General features: G+C 43.1%; 1 protein-coding gene across 1 annotated transcript; it reads right to left on the reverse strand.

Annotated features, from left to right (window-relative positions):
• Positions 1-11,372: 11,372 nt before the first annotated feature.
• On the reverse strand, positions 11,373-12,320 carry LOC138787050 (taste receptor type 2 member 40-like). The gene has a single exon (XM_069964160.1). It carries the CDS (start codon positions 12,318-12,320, stop codon positions 11,373-11,375), a length of 948 nt encoding a protein of 315 aa, XP_069820261.1.
• Positions 12,321-21,134: the final 8,814 nt, after the last annotated feature.

Consider the following 21,134-nt stretch of genomic DNA (forward strand, 5'->3'; position numbering starts at 1 on the left):
TCCCGGGGATTCCCAAGCAGAGCACGCACCAGTGACCTCAGTGTGTGCCGGGGCTGATACTTCACATACAGGGAGTGTTTCTAACAAGAGCTCCATTTACCGGAAGTACAGGCCGACAGTACACACTGAGATCACCGGTGTGTGCTCTGCTGGGGAATCTCAGAGATATCCCCAGAAAGCATGCATCAGCTTTGGGCGATGCCGACACTGGTCCCAGCCCCACAGGCATACTGTGCTATCAAATCTTAGGACAGTATGCCTATTGGGCGGGGGCAGTGCGGTGGGGAGTGGGATACATGGGGGCCGTCCCGGGACGGCAGGACATTACCCCCAAATCAGGACTGTCTTGCCGTATCCGGGACAGTTGGGAGGTATGGGGAAGGGCTGTGTGTTCAGCATGGACCAATGAGGAAGTGAAAATCACAGAGCTGTGCAGGAGGACAGTGATAGAAACTTTTATACAGCAGTGTGTATGGCTGAGTGTGAGTGCAGGCAAATTATAGCAGCAGTGTGTATAGCTGAGTGTGAGTGCAGGCACATTATAGCAGGAATGGAGAGGATGGGAAACACAGGGGATGACATAGACTGCTGGTAGCATGAAGGAATGAGCAGGGCAGATGTGAGCACATACATACAGCACTCTCTGTCTGGGGAGAGAGGGGTTACAGGTATGAAGAGATTATCTCCACAGTCCTGTCCCCTGATGTAAGCTTCAGCGGCCGAAGTGGATCCGCTATGATTTGGAAGGTGAGGGAGACTTCCTGGGTGTACGGTGCTCCCCTCGCTCCCCTCCCACCCAGTACCGGGAGCTCTTAAACAAAGCAATGCTCTCAAACCAAGTTACAATTTTGAAAAACTGTGAGCTTTTCTTGCAAAGCGCTCTCAATCCAAGTTACTCTCAAACTAAGGTACCACTGTATATATATTATATGGGGTTGTTTATATATAAACAACCCCATAGGTGAAAAAATAAAGCATTTATAAAAGTAACAATAGGTTAGTACTGGGCCCAATTTAATTTTTTCAACTTTTTACTTAATGATATAGAGGATTAGATTAACAGCAATGTTTCTATCTTTGCAGATGACACCAAGCTTTTGTAGTACAGTACAGTCTATGGAAGATGTGCATAAGCTGCAAGCAGACTTGGACACTCTGGGTTTTGGGCATCTGCTTGGCAAATGACAATTAATGGGCATAAATGGGCACTTGGGTACTAATAACCCACATGCATCATGTCCTAGGGGGAGTTACACTGGGAGAGTCGCTGATAGGGAAGGATCTGGGTATACTTGTAGATAATAGACTACAGAACAGCACACAATGTCAGTCAGCTGCTTCTAAGGCCAGCAGGATATTGTCATGCATTAAAACAGGCCCGGACTCTCGGGACAGGGATATAATATTACCGCTTTATAAAGCTTTGGTGCGGCCTCATCTGGAGTATGCTGTCCAGTTCTGGGCACTGATTCATAAAAAGGACGTCCTACAGCTGGAGAGGGTACAAAGACGGGCAACTAAACTAATAAGGGGAATGGAGCATCTTATTTTTGAGGACATATTAAAGGAACTAAATTTGTTTAGTCTTGAGAAGAGACGTACTGTATAAGGGGAGATATAATTGATTTATTTAAATATATAAATGGCCCCAAAAAGAAATATGGGGAGAAGATGTTCCAGGTAAAACCCCCTCAAAGGACAAGGGGGCACTGCCTCCGCCTAGAGAAAAAAAGGTTCAATCTCCGGAGGCGACAAGTCTTCTTTACCATGAGAACTGTGAATCTGTGGAACAGTCTACCACAGGATCTGGTCACAGCAAAAACAGTAGAGGGCTTCAAAACCGGCCTAGACAAGTTCTTATAACAAAATAACATGAATACGTATGTAGAAATATATAATTTAACCGTCCATCCTCCTTGCTTCATTCGTCCCTTGCCTTGGTTCAACTTGATGGACATGTTAATCTACAGTTAAGCTGAGCACCCATTGCTACCAATCAGTGGGAGTCTTTACACCCAGACCCTGATCGATTAAAACTTTTGACGTCTCTTTTTTTTCAAATGACAATAACACTTTATGCTGGGAGCTCCCAGGTCAGGGCTGCAGAAACCATCCGTGTATGGATGGAATTCTACGGGTGTGTGAATGACCCCTAATTCTCCAACTCTGCTAAGAGTTCTGCATACTTGCAGATTGATGTGACTGTAGATGAGTGGTATAATGCCCTCTAGGGTTGGCTGTAAGAGAAGCTTAATTATATGTCGCAATCAGACATGCAAACTGGAGAGGTGAGATTGAAGTAACTCGTTTTCAGGCTGTATCTGCCATTCGGCATTCATGTCTTGTGTCTCAGGCAGCATGAAGAGAGGCAGAAAGTTAACAAAAAATAATAAAACAATGATGCATATTTCTGAAAAATTTGCAAGCAACAAATTTGGAAGCTTGTGGAATCCCCCTAATGGGATGTATTCATCCTGAGTGCCTCAGCAGTACAAGCTGTGAATACGGCCCTGCCAATAGACCAGTTAACAGTGCTAGCTGGACAATTTCAGTTTGTTAGAACTTAGAATTACATACTTGCACATTAGGACATTGGGGGGAATTTATTAAGGCTGTGCCAGGTGCAAACTCTGCATTGATTTGCAAATTGTTGCACAAACAACACAATTTGTGGCAAAAATTTGTGACGGGGGGCATGCAGGCAAATTGCAAGCGGGCGTAAATTGTACCTAAAATCTATGCCAGCACAGAGTATGCCAGCAGATTGCTGAGGATACCCTGGAATTATTGAGAGGAGTTCAACTATCAATAAATCCATTATGGTGACATAGGTACTTAAAGGGGTTGTTCACCAAAAAAAAATTAAAAATTTCTTTCACATCAACCAGTGCCACAAAGTGCCAGTAATTTTTAATTTACTTCTATTAAAATCTCCAGTCTTCCAGTACTGTATGTCCTGTGGGAAATGGTATATTCTCTCCAGTCTGACACAGTGCTCTCCACTGCCACCTCTATCCATGCAAGGAACTGTCCAGAGCAGTAGCAAATCCCCATAGAAAACCTCTCCTGCTCTCCAGACGGGAAAGAATACCACTCCCTGCAGGACATACAGCAGCTGATAAGTACTGGAAGACTTGAGATTTTTTAATACAAATTACAAATCTCTGGCACTTTTTGGTACCTGTTGATTTGAAAGAAATTTTTATTTTGTTAACTGCCCCTTTAAGGCTATGTTCACAAAATGTCAAAAAAAAGAGAAAAGGCGTCCGCTTTTTCTATTTAAATGATGTCCGTTATTGCCTAGGTTTAACTGACTGCAATGCAATGCATTGAGGTCAATGGAATGACGGACATCCAATGAACACAGTGTATAAAAAGACAGATGTTATCTGTGCGGTCGTCAAGATAATGATCATGTCAATTATTTTCGGACGTCTTCTGCAAACAGTGGACGGTATTTTTTGTTGTTCACACACTGTTTTCCTTCTTTCACCGTCGTCCTTTCTCAGTTTTTACTATTAAATTCAATCTCAGAAAAGATCATCCTGGCCGGTACTGCAGTCTCTAGCGCCAATGAGTTCTGATGCGGGCGCATCCGTGTGCACCCGCATCAGAACTCCCCACTGAACACTATGGAGCGTGTGCACTGACATGTCAGTTTTCTATGGTGCCGCTAGGGATCCTGACCGGAGTGTGTACCCTGTGTATACACTCTGGACGGATTCCCTCGGCTTGCAGCACAACGTAGGTTCCGTACCAATTACAGCCGTTGCAACAACGGCCGTGATTAGTACGTAACTTACGTTGTGTGAACATGGCCTTATACTGTATATAATCTCAGGTAGTTATGGTCAGGCCTCCCTGTAACACTATGTATTGTATAAAGAAGGGTAAACCATGTGTCACACAGCATGGAATTTTTAGTTTAACCGATTACATTGTATAGCATATATCTATTCTATGTAAATGATATCCTGCCAAGCCTAAAAGATAAAACAACTGGAAATGAAAATACTAGGTTATTAAGGACCTATAACTCAATGAAAACAGGGTTTTCTGCAACAGGGTTCCCCACCTATGTGCCACAGTTCCTTCCTATGTGGCACAGGAGCCTTTGGGCTCATTTAGGCTTCGTGGCCCCAGTGTGACTGCTGCCTCCACATCTCCTATAGCTATATCCCTGACTAGGACTAAGTGTAGTGTACAGGAGCTTATACTACCAAAAGAGCAAGCCTGAACTACTTACTCATCAAGGTATCCACACTGAGGGGCAACTTCTCCACATACCCTTAGGTATGACATCATTTCTGGGATCCGAAACGTTGTTGCTTAAGGCCTGGCCCAGACACCCTTAAAGGGCTCCCATTCCACTGGGTTGTGATTCACTACCTATAATAAAGAAGCCCCAGGGGGAACTACAAGTACTATCATCACCAAACACCTAGGTGCAGTCCCTCTCTTTACCCTCTGTGGCAGTATTTGCCTCAGGATGAGGGAGAATTATTACCACTCGGCCTGTGACAGGATATATCTTCATTTATTCATCATATCCTCTGTCCTCCCTGAGATCCCATCACTTTAGGCTGCTACGTAAGGTCACATTATGGTAGAACTCGGAAGAATTGTATGTATAAGGGGTTGCTTAGCTCCTAAACACACACAAGTATTTTTATAAGCTTGGTTGTTTCAGAGGTCAGTGATAACACATGAGTGATCCTTACCTCAGTGTTACGTTTCTGTGAAGCTTTGTGTCTGTACTCCATTTAGAAGCCTTTTACATAAGCACCCACCACAGCGATCTTTAAGTATATATATATATATATATGTATGTATATATAACAGGCCCCATGGTTTGGTAGGAGGGATGTTTATGCATTAAAATATATATTCCGGGTTCCATCTTTATTCCCCAAACATTTACAAATTATAGCTTTGAATTCTTCCAGGCAGTTACTCCTTACTTACATCATTTAGATTCCCAGGTGGAATTTTGACTCCCTGTGTAATAATTCGAATGTATCCCCATACAATTCTGAAAAAGTGCTGCCGTTAACAGAAGGTAGATGATCAGTGTTGTTCAGTTTTTCTTTTTATGTTCACACTATGTATTCTTTTATGACAAGAACGGCCATTGTTGCTGATTTAGGACCTGTTGACAGCGAGTAAAACAGGGCTGAATTCTACGCCGCAGAATCCCGCCTGCCTTAGTGTGTCAATGGGATGTCTTGCGCGCCTCCGCTCTCCACCATTCTCTGCTCAAAGAATTAACATGTCAATCTGTTTGAACGAAGAGAGCGGAGGAGCGCACTGAGGCAGGCGGGATTCTGCAGCGGAGAATTCAGCCTGTTTTACTCACTGTGAACAGTGAGATAACTCCTCCTTTGGCCCCGTTCCCACTGAGCAAAGCTAGCGGAATTCCGCGACGGAATTGTCCGCCGCGGAATGCCGTTAGCCTCCCGCTCATAATGGGACTCTATGGGAGGCGCGCGCTGCTGCTCTGTCCGCGCTGAAGAATGAACATGTTCATTCTTCAGCGCGGACAGGGCAGGAGCGCTCGCCTCCCATAGAGTCCCATTATGAGCGGGAGGCTAACGGCATTCCGCGGCGGACAATTCCGTCGCGGAATTCCGCTAGCTTTGCTCAGTGGGAACGGGGCCTTTCTCAAGCACTTGAGAAAGGAGAAGTTACCTCTGAAACGTCGTGTAATGAGGCTACCACCTGGCCTCCCAGCTGCAGTGAAGGTCTCTGCCTTCTAATGGTACTTTTAGGGCCCTTTTACACGGAAAGATTATCTGACAGATTATCTGCCAAAGATTTGAAGCCAAAGCCAGGAATGGACTATAAACAGAGATCAGGTAATAAAGGAAAGCCTGAGATTTCTCCTCTTTTCAAATCCATTCTTGGTTTTGGCTTCAAATCTTTGGCAGATAATCTGTCAGATAATCTTTCCGTGTAAAAGGGCCCTTACACGGAGCGATAATTCACCCGATCGCACGATTAATGATTTTGAATGAATGATGTTTTTTTTATAACGATCAGCATTTAGATGGAACGATACATCGTACGGAAAAATCGTTATGCGTTTTTTTTGCGATTGCTTAAGCCTATCTAGCACATTGGTGAAATCGTTGAAAGAATGTTCACACGGAATGATCAGCGAAGTTTTTGCGAACGATCAACAACGATTTGAGAACATGTTGAAAGATCAAAATGAACGATTTGCTCGCTCGTCGCTTGATCGTTCGCTGTGTTTACATGTACGATTATCGTTCGAATTCGATCGTTATCGTCCAAAAACGAACGATAAATCGCTCCGTGTAAAAGGACCATAACCGATACTTGGACTTCATCAGCGCCCAAGCTGAACGCAGGGACGGAGCCCCATTAAAAGTATCCTCACTCACGGGTGTTGATGTAAAGAAATCTGTAAAGGTTTTGTGAAAAGATTTGAATACAAGCTAAGAAGCATTAACAAAAGCAATTTTTGTGTCAGTATCTTCATTTTTGGATTACTATGTTGGGGAGGGGGCGTCCCTATTGACTGGCACACAGCACCCAGGGTGAATAACAGTGTACAACCTGTGATTAATGTACCAATATGCCATGTAATGCTTAAATAACAGTGATCTAAATAAATCTACCATAAATTACCAAAATAACATTGCCACACAGTGCACCAGTATATTATTATAGTCCTATAACACAAGCCAAACATTAAGTGGTCACATAAAACAGCTACCAAGTACTCATCTAATACTCAACTAATATCAGAGTAGAAAGCCCTGAATAATAGTCTAATTAAAGGGTATTTTGGTATCTCTCAATTGTTTATATTTTGCTGCTGGCATGGTAACAGAATATGATATTCTTACGCCATTCCTATTCCAGCACCGTCTTGCCCCCCACTTTTTGGACCTGCTCCTTCAGCCAGACCCTGACCTCATTTGTGTCATGCTTCAGTCAGTGATTGGCTGAGTGTATAGGTCCCGCTAAATATACTGCAGCACCAACCACCTAGGGACAAGTAGTTAGGGACAGCTGGGGGGCCTAGCGCTAGGGCTCATTGTTGTGTCTACCCTACCTATTAATCCTGGTGAATTGGTGCCATCTTAGGGCCTTCCACACAGTAATTAAGCCACCAGCTCAGTAATAATGCCCCTTATTGCCCTCCACATCCCCCCCATGTCTTCTTATTGCCCTCACATGTAATAATTCCTCCTCAGGCCCTCATAAGCAATAATGCCCCCTAATTGTGCCTATATGTAATAACGCCCCCTTATTGGTTTTCCTTCTAAGCTTCAAGGGTTACCATAGCAACACCAACTGACTCCTGAGTGTACTACTGTAGTTAGGTCCAGAAAGAGGGCGGAGCTATTCTCTCCTCAAGAGGCAGTTAATACAGGAAGTTAGTTAGTTGGTGAGTTGAACGCAACTGTAGCAGGAGTAACATCCACTGAGGGGACTACAGCCTGTAAGGAGATTTTTGTGAGGAGATTTACTAAAGTCTGTATAAACACTAAAGAAGATAGTGTGACATATGGGAATTGTTGAACCAAGGAGCTTATTTTACTGATAAAGTTACCAAGAGAGCGAGCCTGATCTACTTACTCGTCAAGGTAATTACACTGAGGGGCAACTCCTCCACATACCTGGGATTTCTGGGATTTGAAACATTGTGGCTTACGGCCCAACCCAGATACCCTTAAAGGACTCCCATTCCACTGGGTTGTGGTTCACTACTTTCCAGCATACACTCCATATACACCAACAATCTTCATTGTAACATCAGTGACCCATCTCTTGCAGTCGGCCATGTAGAGAGATGTTAAAGGAGAAGTCCTGCCCCTCATCACCATCAAGGGCTTCTCCCTCACCACCTCAGGCAGCAGTAATAGAGAAGCCCCAAGGGGAACTACAAATACCATCCATCAGGAAGCGTGCATGCCAGTGCTGCAGTCCTTTTTATGAACTGTGGCCTGGTTCCCGTGTACCGTGTTTCCCTTAAAATAAGACAGTGCCTTATATTAATTTCTGTTCTCAAAGAGGCACTTTGTCTTATTTTCAGGGGAAAGTCTTATTATTCGGGAGCGGCTGGGGGAGGAATGGAGAGGTGAGCGGCACAGGGAGGTAGGGAGAGTGGTGGGCAGCATGGGGAGGAAGGAAAAGTGGTGAGCAGCCAAGGGAAAGATGTAGAGTGGTGATAGTCACAGGGAGGGAGGGTGGTGAGCGGCACCAGAAGGGATGGAGAGTGGTAAGCGCCAGCGGTAGGGATGCAAGTGGCATGGAAAGGGATGGAGAGAGGTGAGTGGCACAGAGAGGTAGAGAGAGTGGTGAGCGGCACAGGGAGGGAGAGAGAGTGGTGAGCGGCACCAGGAGTGATGGAGAGTGGTGAGCATCACAGGGAGGAAGGAAGTGTGGTGAGCGGCACCAGGAGGGATGGAGAGTGGTGATCGTCACAGGAAGGGAGAGAGAGTGGTGAGCGGCACCAGGAGTGATGGAGAGTGGTGAGCGGCACCAGAAGGGATGGAGAGTGGTGAGAACCAGCGGGAGGGATGCGAGTGGCATGGAAAGGGATGGAGAGAGGTGAGCTGTGGCAGGTGATGGTGGACAGCCTTACATTCGGGGGGTGCCTTATTTTCAGGGGGATGCCTTACTTTGGGTTAGTTGGTAGACTAGTTGGGGTGTTTTATTTTAGGAGGATGCCTTATTTTTCGAGGAAACACAGTACAACACTAGTCTGTTACCGGTCACCAACCCAGCCTGAACCACTGGAGTCGGGCCCATCCGCCCCCAGTGTGACGAAACCCCTCCCCTCTGTGACTGGGCCCCATTGATTTTAATGGTGCCGTGTTGGTACCAGTCTACTGATGTAAAAATCTTAAAGCAATGTACCGGCTGATATATTTCAATTTAAACAATTTCAGTTTATGTAGAGTATGCAGAGAATACCAGCGGGATACCTAGATACATACCTCGGAATAGCAGGGTCTTTCATCCAGACAGTTAGGAGTCAACAACAGTGAAGCAAATTATTTGTTTATTGATTTATACTTATACCCTATGATAGTTCAGTTTATGTTACAGTAATAGATTTGTTAACATTACTGTGGATAAATGTAAAAAAAAGTGGTTTAAGAATGTGATAGTATATTTCATAGTGCCTGCTGTATATCGGAAGATATGCATTTTATTTACAATATATGTATATTGGTCCAGATTTATCATTGTGTTAAGACCATTTTTTGTTAGTTTTGCACCTGTTTTTTTGGTGCAAGTGCATATCATGAAATTTATGAAGTGTTTACCTTCTTTTTTTTACCTGACTTCCGCTTTGTTCTTCATATTTTGGCGAAGACAGGAAAAAAATAGCGCTCCAGTGCATGTTGTGGGTTTAGCATCAAATTTATAATTCCTTCTTATTAGTTTTTGGTGCGGGACGTTGGCGCGATTTAAAGGGAACCAATCACACAAAAATTGTCCATAAAGCTAAGGAAAGGTGCTGGTACATCAGCCAGCATGCTTCCTAACCATCCCCCTGTACCCTCTGTCCCATGAATATTCAGCCCGCAAAGTAAGTTTAATCGTGTCCCACGCTCTATGCAAATTACCATACAAGTAGTCACGGTGAGCGGGCGGCTGGTCAAGTAGTCACGGTGGGCGGGGGCTTTGTCAAGTAGTCACTGGGTCCTGGGCCGGCTCCGTAATCACGCCCCTCCTGGAGTGTTGTAAAGCGGCGCTTGGTGACGTCACTCGGGGGGCCGGCATTGCACGTCGGCCACGCCGACGTTTTTTCTAAGCTGCGCATGCGCAGTGCAGCCTGGGAAGACGCTGCTGTACTGCGCTTGCGCGGCGTAGTGAAGCAGCGTTTTCACCCACTGTACTGCGCATGCGCAGCTTAGTAAAGACGTCGGCGTGGCCGACGTACAATGCCGGCCCCCCGAGTGACGTCACCAGAAGCCGCTTTACAACACGCCCGGAGGGGCGTGATTACAGCGCCGGAGCCGGCCCTGGACCCAGTGACTACTTGACGAAGCCCCCGCCCACCGTGACTACTTGACCAGCCGCCCGCCCACCGTGACTACTTGTATGATAATTTACATAGAGCGCGGGACACGATTAAACTAACTTTGTGGGCTGAATGTTCATGGGACGGAGGGTACAGGGGGATGGTTAGGAAGCGTGCTGGCTGATGTACCAGCACGTTTCCTTAGCTTTATGGCCAATTTTTGTGTAATTGGTTCCCTTTAAGCTGACTCGATGCAAAGTACACCTTTTTTTTACCCTTATTCATCATAAATGTTGCATGTAGGCGTCTAACGTTAATTGGTCAACTGAAGATTATGTTTCCTTCTTATGTGTAGTCTGCCTGGCTCAACAATGCTTAACATCATCTTAATGGGCAGAGCAAAAATGTAAAAATTAGAAAGCGGATCCCCGCCCTTATAGTTTAATCTGGCAATATGATGCTGGCAGGGGGGAAATTCTTGGAGTTTGCTGGAATAGTTGGAGGTGTCGGCGGGGAAGAGCTTTCCTTACACAGGTTTCCTGCTGCTCCGCCTGGCATAAAATGAGCAGGTGTAGTGCATTTCCAGGAGTTTGCACTAAAAACGCCATATAGAAATAGTGGCAGACATTGGTGTAAATAGCACATTAAAATGAACAGATTCTGAACCACTGTTATAATTAACATGCAGATTATACGTGCCAAACGTATGTTACAACGACTTCAACAAATACAAAATTAGTAAATGTGGGCCATTGTGTTAATAATGCATAACCTTGTTATGATCATATATTTTGGCACGATTTGAATTTGCATAAAGTTTGAAACAAATAAAAAGGCTAGAAATGAAAAAAAAAAAAGTTTAAGTGGAATACCATCATATAATTGTACTGAAAGTGAATGTACCATCAGGTACATTGCTTAAAGTTTTTTACATGAATAGATCGGTGTCAGCACAGGTATACCAGTGGCGTAATCTTTCTTTTGAACCTTGACTAGTTCCCGCATGTGGTGCCGGTATATTCCCGGGCACCGACCCAGCCCGGAACACTGGCCCCAAGTGTGATGAAACCCCTCCCCTCTGTGATCCAGCTCCAATGATTCTAATGGAGCCTGATCACAGAGAGGAGGGGAGATCATCACACTGGGGACCGGCAGGCCCGCCTCTAGTGCTTCAGACCAGGCTGGTGACTGGGGATAGACCAGCGCCATGCACAGGAACCAGGCCTCAGTTCAAAAAAAGGACTGCGGCACCGGCATCCCTGCGCCGGCGCAGTTTTTTTTTAAAGTAAAAAACTTAAAGCAATGTACATATGCTTGAAATTCTGCAGAAAGACCACCCTGCAGTGCCGCAGTGACCGTGATGGGGTCAGAGCTTGATAAATAAGATCTCTATGCTTTTAGGCTTTTCTTTAGTGAATAAACATCGTAGTAAAGCGAGAGAGATTTGCTTCAGTTTGGGGCTTCCCAGTATCAGAACTACAGACTGGGCTGGGGGATAGACATAAATTACCATCAGACAGGCACAGAATACAGGACTATTCCTAGGAAAAATACCTATAAGGAGTAGAACCTCAGACACATAAAATGAGATATAAAGAAGAAGTAAGGTCCCGATAGTCCTAGCTGCTCGTATTCGAGCTTCTGTTCTTGGACTGAGGTCTCCTTTTGCGTTCCGGTCCTCCTTATAGCTGTGCGTGAGCAATGATTTAATAATGACGCCATTAGCAATTCCAATGAGAGTCAGAGGTAAAGAACAGCTAATGACAGTGCTGGGGAGCATATATACAATATTAACTTTAGATGTAGTTAGTTCAAGGCTCTGGTTACTTGATATGCCTAAACTGAGGCGATCTATGTATCGGTACCAGGCAGCGGGTATGCCATTAGCCACTGAAGTCACAACCGAAGCCATCAGTAGTTTGGGTATCAGCTGAGAAACTCCTAGTTTAAGCCGGATTAGGAATGGGTGAGTAAAAATGCTTATCTGCAAGTAGTAGTAGACAGAGAGACAAACTGTGATCCAGAAACTGGAAAATATTGGCAGAACCAGGAGAACTGTAAATAAAGTGTAAATTTGTTCCGAGCTATAGAGGTTGCCGTCCAAGAAACTCACATAGTCATTAACCAACATAATAAACTGGAAAAATATATTGAATGCACCAAGGGTCACCATGATGAGATCGGATGGATTGAGTTTCCTGCCTCGGATCTTGTCGACAAAATTCACCGTGACAATCAGTAAGTTGGTGAACACCCCGAATATTGTGCTAGCTCCTAAAATAGTCATGGAGGCTACAATAAAAGTAGGAGGCATCTGTCTCTTATTTACTATTGTCTCAAGATCATTATGTTAGAGGATTTGCAGGAGGAGAGATCTGTATGATTCTGTCGAAATAAAGAAATTAGACGAATAGGAAATGAAAAGTCCTACAAATTTGGTACAATTCACAGATATCTTTAAAGGGGTTATCCAGCGTTACAAAAACATGGCCACTTTCCCCCTACTGTTGTCTCCAGATTGGGTGGGGTTTTGAAACTCAGTTCCATTGAAGTAAATGGAGCTTAATTGCAAACCGCACCTGAACTGGAGACAACAGTAGGGGGAAAAGTGGCCATGTTTTTGTAGCGCTGGATAACCCCTTTAACTCTCAGGACACAACAGATGTCATTTAAATGCATAGAAAATGACTTTTTTATGTTAAAGGAGAAGTCCGGCCAAAATTATTTTTTTTATATGTTATTACTGATGGAAAGTTATACAATTTTCTAATGTACATTAATTATGGGAAATGCTCCTATACTGCTATCTCCCTTAATTTAGTGTACCAGGAAGTGTTAGAATTCTCTCAGAAGCAGTGACGTCACGATGAAAGGTGTAATTCCTATGGAGTGTCCAGCAGGGGGCGCACTATATATATAGAAGTCAATGAGTACCATTGACTTCTATATATAGTGCGCCCCTGCTGGACACTCCATTGGAATTACAATGGATGTGTATGTAATGTAATATACAGTGTTTTTGATTGATTACATTTATGGAATACTTTGGGGAGCAAGGACACTTGCTCCCCAAAGTATTTCATAAATGTATTCAATCAAAAACACTGTATATTACATTACATACACATCCATTGTAATTCCAATGGAGTGTCCAGCAGGGGCGCACTATATATAGAAGTCAATGGTACTCATTGACTTCTATATATAGAGCGCCCCCTGCTGGACACTCCATAGGAATTACACCTTTCGTCGTGACGTCACTGCTTCTGAGAGAATTCTAACACTTCCTGGTACACTAAATTAAGGGAAATAGCAGTATAGGAGCATTTCCCATAATTAATGTACATTAGAAAATTGTATAACTTTCCATCAGTAATAACATATAAAAAAATAATTTTTGCCGGACTTCTCCTTTAAAATATTTTTTTCCCAGAATTTTGGGTAATTTTTTTTTCTCTTAAAATTTCCATTTTACTGTCTATATTTTAAATTAATCTTGACATCTTGAAGTTTTTACTCTCACCTTTGAGCCTAAAGCTTCCTGTTCTGTCCGTAATCGTAAGGCTGGTTTCACACAGCTTTAGATTTAAGCAAAACTAGCAAAAACAAAATGCCCACATGTTAGCTCAAAGTTAATGGAGGTTTATAAAGTGCCCTACATACTTGGTATTTTTTGTGTGGTGAATTTCTCTCCTCTGTGGTGTTTTTGAGGCTCTGTGGCAGCATGCTTAGGGTGTGGGATTTTTGGGGGAAAACTGGCATTTTTTTAGTAGCAGCTCAGCCTCCCCTACCTGGTAGAATTACATTTGAACAAGTCATTTTTGGCCTGCCATGCTTTTCCATTGCTGTGTTAAATGTGGCCCTCCTGATGTCGCAGCAGATTATAATATGGGTGGTCCAGATGGCCACTCAGACTGCCCATATTATAATCTTGTAGGCCGCAGGCTACTATATAAGAGACTATTTTAGGGACTGGCTTCTATATAAGACACTATTGGGGAGGGCTGGCTACTTTATAAGACTATTGGGAGGGCTGGCTACTTTATAAGACTATTGGGAGGGCTGGCTACTTTATAAGACTATTTTAGGGACTGGCTTCTACATAAGAGACTATTGGGAGGGCTGGCTACTATATAAGAGAATATTTGGAGGGCTGGCTACTATATAAGACACTATTTGGGAGGGCTGGCTACTTTATTGGGCCTTATTGGAAGGATTGGCTACTATTGGGAGGGGGCTACTATATAACACACTATTGGGGGCTGACTACTATATGGGACACTATCGGCAGGGCTGGCTACTATGCCGGTTTCTAATAGTAGGCCTGGCTAGTATGTGGGGCACTATTGGGAGGGGGGGCTACTACATGGGGCACAATTATTGGATTACCTACTGCTTGAGGGATATAATTGGTTACTACCATGTGATTACAATTACTTTAGGATAGGCAGTGCCAGAAACACTGCATGCACTCTTTATTAAATACCATGGTTGGCCCGTGACTTTTTCCAATTTTTTATTTTGGCCCACTGTGTATTTGAGTTTGACATCCCTGACATAGAGCATGCTTACGAAAGTGGCCCAAACCATAGAGTCTGGAGATGGTCATTGTGTCTATGTCCAGGGGACTTACTGAAAAAGAATACTACTGCATAAATGCATTATTTAAAAACAGCTCAAGCAAGATGACTGCCCCCATAATGATAGACAAAAAATAAAATGAATAACAATGAGAAAATCGAACCTGATTAAAAAAAACGAAAAAAAAAAACATATTTCAGTATCTGGCTCTAATAAGTAAAAAAAAAAATCTCTGTGACATTCCCTTTGAAGGGCACTAAAGATATTACTATGTTAATGCTCAGATGAGAATTTCCTGAGAAAGTTGTAGGGTTGCAGAGATAGCAACTGCAGCAAAACCTTGACCAAGACATGTAAAAAACAGACGATGATGTAGTGCACAATGACTCCTAAATGTACAGAAATAATATAAGGAGTTCTCTCACCTATACAAACTTGTATGTTTAGGCTGCGTTCACACTACGTATATTTCAGTCAGTATATGTGTATTTCAGTCAGTATATTTCAGTCAGTATTGCAACCAAAACCAGGAGTGGATCAAAAACACAGAAAGGCTCTGTTCACACAATGGTGAAATTGAGTGGACGGCCGCCATTTATTGGCAAATATTTGCTGTTATTTTAGAACAACGGCTGTTATATTGAAATAATGGCCGTTATTTACTGTTATATAGCGGCCACCCACTCAATTTCAACATTGTGTGACCAGATCCATTCTGTGTTTTTAATCCACTCCTGGTTTTGGTTGCAATACTGACTGAAATATACGTAGTGTGAACGCAGCCATAGGCTATGTTCACACTACGTATATTTGAGGCTGTATAGCAACCAAAACAAGGAGTGGATTGAAAACACAGAAAGGCTCTGTTCACATAATGTTGTAATTGAGTGGATGGCCGTCATTTAATGGCAAATATGTGCTGTTATTTTAAAACAACGGCTGTTATATTGAAATAATGGCAGTTATTTATTGTTATATGGCGGCCATCCACTCAACTTCATCATTGTGTGGACAGAGCCTTTCTGTGTTTTCAATCCACTCCTGGTTTTGGTTGCTATGAGGACCTAACATGAGGACCAAATACAGCCTCAAATATACATAGGGTTCACACACAGTATATTTCAGGCACTATTTGGTCCTCATGTCAGGTCCTCATGGCAACCAAAACCAGGAGTGGATTAAAAACACAGAAAGGATCTGTTCACACAATGTTGAAATTGAGTGGATGGCCGCCATATAAAGGTAAATAACTGCCATTATTTCACTACAACGGCCATTGTTTTAAAATAACAGCAAATATTTGCCATTAAATGACTGCCATCCACTTAATTACAACATTATGTGGACATATCCTTTCTGTGTTTTCAATCCACTCCTGGTTTTGGTTGCCATGAGGACCTGACATGAGGACCAAATAGTGCCTGAAATATACTGTGTGTGAACCCAGCCTGTCAGAGTGTATACAGATTCTGTATAGTGAGTCATACAGCTCACTCTCCTATCACATGGTGATCCAGCATAAAATCTTCAGTGGGTTCATGTGACTATGCTCCTATGTAACCCAATAGGAGGCCCAACCGGCCCCACTATAAATCCAATTTATCAAAATCAAAAATAAAAATAAAAAAAGAACAAGAGAAAGATTAATAACAGTTTTCCTATTTTAAATAAAGCATACTGCATGTAGAATTTTGGTTTGGAAATTGGAACAAAAATTAACACTATATATGCTGATGGTAGTGCTACTAAATACTTCAAATAATTTTTAATTTCTTGTATGAAAAGAACGGCCGTTGTTTTAAATTAAAATAACGGCCGTTCTTTTCATAGTGAAATGTGTTGAATTGAAGTCGGCCGTTGTTCACGCAATGTATTGAACAATGGCCATTGAAACAATTTGATTGTTGAGTGCCAAACAATGTCTGTTGTTTGTACTTGTGTGAACAAAGCCTAAAGATGAACTCAACAGCTGTAGTCCAAAGTAATGAGTTGTATGCAATAGTGTGGACAGCAGCTGTCACTCAATGGTTAATATCCATCTAAAAAGTGAAAAGTGATAATTAATTTGATGTCAGTATAATATCTTACCTTCTGAAAAAGTTTGAAAGTGCAAAGCTTGGCTGCATCATCTCAACTTTTTTTGTAGAAGATTTGAAAATAGTTCTTAGAATACACATAACCTCACATGTAATGGTTTCCACTTTCCCTAGAAACTGAATTTTCAGGACCCATTTACAGGGCAAATTTATATGTCACGTCAGTCTTTTCTTATATCATTAGGGAGGAGAGGAATTACTGCATCGGGGATAATTGTATGTTTCATTAAATCTATGATCCCAATGCACCACAAGATAATTGCATGACTGGTTAGATAAAATTGTTATATACAACAAAGGTCCTGACCTTATGGATCTCATAAGCCACATTTATAGTGTACCTGTCATGAAAATAAACTTTTTCAGGGAGATATGTCAAAAGTTTTTATTGGTCAGTGTTTGAGTGTTCAGACCCTGACCGATCAATAGAATGAGCAGGAGGTGACCACGCTGCCACTCGTTCCTCTCCCGGCTCTGTGTCTGTGAGGAGACTGCTTCATACACTTGCATTATGCTGCTGTCTCGTCATGTGACACAGACCCGGTAGATAATGTGCTGGACTCCTCCCAATCGGTCGCAGTCTGAAAACGAAGACTCCGATCAATCAAGAATTTTGACATCCCTCTCTTACATAAAAAAGGAAAAAATGGCAGTACCTCTATGCCTCTGTTCACACTGCAGGTTGCACGCTGCATGTGGCTTACGTACAGACAAAAAAAGATCTAAGCTAAGATCCTCATTTTTTAATATCTACAGAGCAGGTTTTTATTGTGTGTACATCGGGGAGTGTATACGGTAAGCGCTTGCACCTGTGGGTTGCTGTTGCACTTTTAGTTTTTTTGTATGTCTCTCTGACATGTTTTTTTTCATGACAGTGTCTTAATAACTTTAAGTAGTGGTGGTTAAGAGGCATATTCAATGAAATATGGAAGTAAGACACGTTAAACATGGTTAAATTTAGAGTTAAAGGAGACATGTCACCCCCCATGACGGGGTGACAGGCTCCCGACCCCCAGTTACAGCCCCCCATACTCACCTGATCCTGCCGGGTCCCGCTTTTGGATCCGGTCGGGTCACGGAGATATCAGCTCCCGAAGCCCGACGCGCGCGCTGACAGGAGGGTCCGATGCCTATAGAGAATGACGGAGCATTGGACTCCCCATTCATTCTCTATGAGCGTCGGACTCTTGTGTCAGGGCTGATATCTCCGTGACCCGACCAGATCCAAAAGCGGGACTCGGCGGGATCAGGTGAGTATAGGGGGCTGTAACGGGGGGTCGGGAGCCTGTCACCCCGCCACGGGGGGTGACAGGTCCTCTTTAAATTTGCCCGACTGACATCATAACATGCAAATTGGAATTATTTACGGTTAAGGCTAAAAGACCTTTTAAACAGGCCTATAATCGGCATGTGTAAAAGTGACAGCAATCAGCTGAGGACCAGCTAACCGTGTCTTTAGAGCATTCTTCAAAATTTATCGTTATCGGTCACACATATTCTTGTGTGTCCGATGACAATAAAGGGAAACTAATAGCGCGAATATACATATATCCATGCTGTCATTTTCCAGATCAGAAGCAGTGCATACTTACCATCAGTGCTGCTGTGTGATGCGCCATCCGACTGCTGCCTTCTCCAGAATGTTTGACAGCTGCAGGAGGGGCCTGAAAATACAGGATGGGAGGGCCAGTAGAGCAGGATGCCAGATCACAAGCAGCATGGATGGTATGGTATGGTAAGTATGCACTGCTGCTTGTGATCTGGAAACTCACAGCACGTATATCTACATATCTGTGCTGTCAGTTTCCATGGCTGCATGAAAGATACATGTATCATTCATGCAGCCCGGCTGCTTGATTTGTTTTGCTGTGTAAGGGCACTGCAAACGAGTGTTGATCTTGCGGATTGGTTTTCATTTGCAGCTCCCCACGGTCAACAAATCTTTACCCACCAATGACTCAAAAAATCGATCTAGCGCTTACATGCACAATTCCTAGATGTATATCTATGCCTTGAGCCCCAGCTCAGTATGGTCAGAAAATTTACTTTGAACAAGTCCCACATTATATGTAAATGTAGGCCAACTAGTCATCTGGGCCTTGTGGCTGGGGCAAGAAGTCACTGTCCCCTGGGCATGCCAGTGCTGTAATCACGCGCCCTCTGGGTGTAATTCACAGTGCTGTATCAGCCATACGTTGCAGTGGCCGATCTCCCATCCATAAAATGGCACCCTATGGAGGAGCATGCACTACTTCATCAATATACTTCCGCCATTGTGACTGTGCTTGTTTTATGGGAGCAGTGTGAAGCTATAGATCCATATTACACATCCACAACACCATGGCCCCAATTTATTAGTCTGCCAGATTTTCGTCTCAGGAAGATAGCAACCAATCACAGCTCAATTTTTATTTCCCAAAATGAACTGTCATTGGTTGTTATCTGTTTCATTTTAGTCATTTGGGCTGGGTTCACACTATGTATATTTGAGGCTGTATTTGTGAGGCTGTATAGCAACCAAAACCAGGAGTGGATTGAAAACACAGAAAGGCTCTGTTCACATAATGTTGTAATTGAGTGGATGGCCGACATTTAATGGCAAATATTTGCTGTTATTTTAAAACAACGGCTGTGGTATTGAAATAATGGCCGTTATTTACTGTTATATGGTGGCCATCCACTCAATTTCAACATTGTGTGAACAGATCCTTTCTGTGTTTTCAATCCACTCCTGGTTTTGGTTGCTATGAGGACCTGACATGAGGACCAAATACAGCCTCAAATATACATAGTGTGAACCCAGCTTTAGTCTGATGCAGCTGGGCCAATGAGCATGCTGCAGGCAAATTGACAGCAGTTCTGGTACATGTGGATTCAACCAATGGGGAAAATAGATTTCTTTTTCAGGCCTCACATGGTGGCAGTAGCTGCAGCACTGCAAAAATATTTATCACTTTTTACTCACATAAAGGGGGAACACCAGTAAAAAAAAAGTCTTCAAATAAACTGGTGTCAGAAAACTATACAGATTTGTAAATTATTTCTATTTAAAAATTTCAAGGAAGTACTGTTTTCTTTTCAGTCTGACATGGTGCTCTCTGCTGAGACCTCTGTCCTTGTCAGGAACTGTCCAGGGTGGTAGCAAATCCCCAGAGAAAATCTCTCCTGCTCTGGACAATTCCTGCCACAGGCAGAGATGGCAGCCGAGAGCACCCTGAATACACTAAACTATTGTGCAGTATATATTTCAGCATGACGTCAGGACAGGAAGGTAGGGACAAGACGAGAGAGTGGCCGCAAAGCCTTAACCCACCAACTGTTCCTACCTACTTGCCTCAATCGTCCCTAGGCAGCCGCGGACAACCACAAAGACGTGCCTTATACTGTATAAGTGTGACACAGAACAAAAAAGACAAACACAACAAAGGAGAGTCAACAAGCCAAGTCAGAACCAAACTCAGGGAACAATGGGATAGTCAAAGGTCAGGCGGGAGGTCAGGTAACAAGTCGAGCAAGCAGAGGGACTAGAAACGAGCATCTCAGGAATAAACAGGGATAGCTGGGATCAGGTTATGAACCTTAATAGCCAGCAGAGAAGGACTGGCTCTGCTTTCATTTATGAGGATCAAGAGCCCGGTCAGGATCCCCATTGGACCGGCACTCTAATACTCAAGGTTCCGGACAGGCAGAGGAATATGTCAATCAACAGAAACTGCTCAGCTGCAGCAATCAAGTCTAGCAGAGCTCAGTGTAACTCCTGCATTGCCAGGAAGCTGAGAAGCAAGCGGGTGTGTCAGACAAAAGGTAAAAACAGACCAAGTTCACACCAGGCTACTGCACATTCCTGACACATAAGTAGTGAACTGTGCTCACAGTGCTTGAATGCGGATTATTTAAAATTTTTGCAATTATTAAGCATGCAAATTCACAATATGCAATAATAATATTAATAATCTTTATTTATATACTGCTAACATGTTCTCCAACATGTAATTTAGAAGGTACATATACAGACAAAATCAGACATTACATAGTAAAAAACTAGTTAATAACTCAAATGAGGACCTTACAATTTATGAGGAAATACCAGCAGTGGAAGAGCTTTTTCTATACAGGGCCAGTTTACGTAGAAAAACAAAAGAAAATGGCAGTTCACATAAAGGCATATAGGTCAGCCACCCACCCAGTGTCTTGTGTATGCATTAGAATGCAACAAGAGTAACGGATACTGTTGAATGGAATCACCAGATATAAAGAAGGGTAGATTTAATTAAAAAAAACAGGACTTAAGGCCCTATTACACCAAGCAATTTTTCCGATTATCGATTGGTGCAATAGCTAGTGTAAAAAGGCAACAGTCAGCCGACATTTGCGCTGTCAGCTGACTCTTGTCTTTCAACATGTTGAAAAAGAACTACAATGGTAACAATGGTCTACTGGCCATCGCTACG

This window comes from Dendropsophus ebraccatus, chromosome 3 (assembly GCF_027789765.1).
Source record: "Dendropsophus ebraccatus isolate aDenEbr1 chromosome 3, aDenEbr1.pat, whole genome shotgun sequence".
Classification (NCBI taxonomy): domain Eukaryota; kingdom Metazoa; phylum Chordata; class Amphibia; order Anura; family Hylidae; genus Dendropsophus; species Dendropsophus ebraccatus.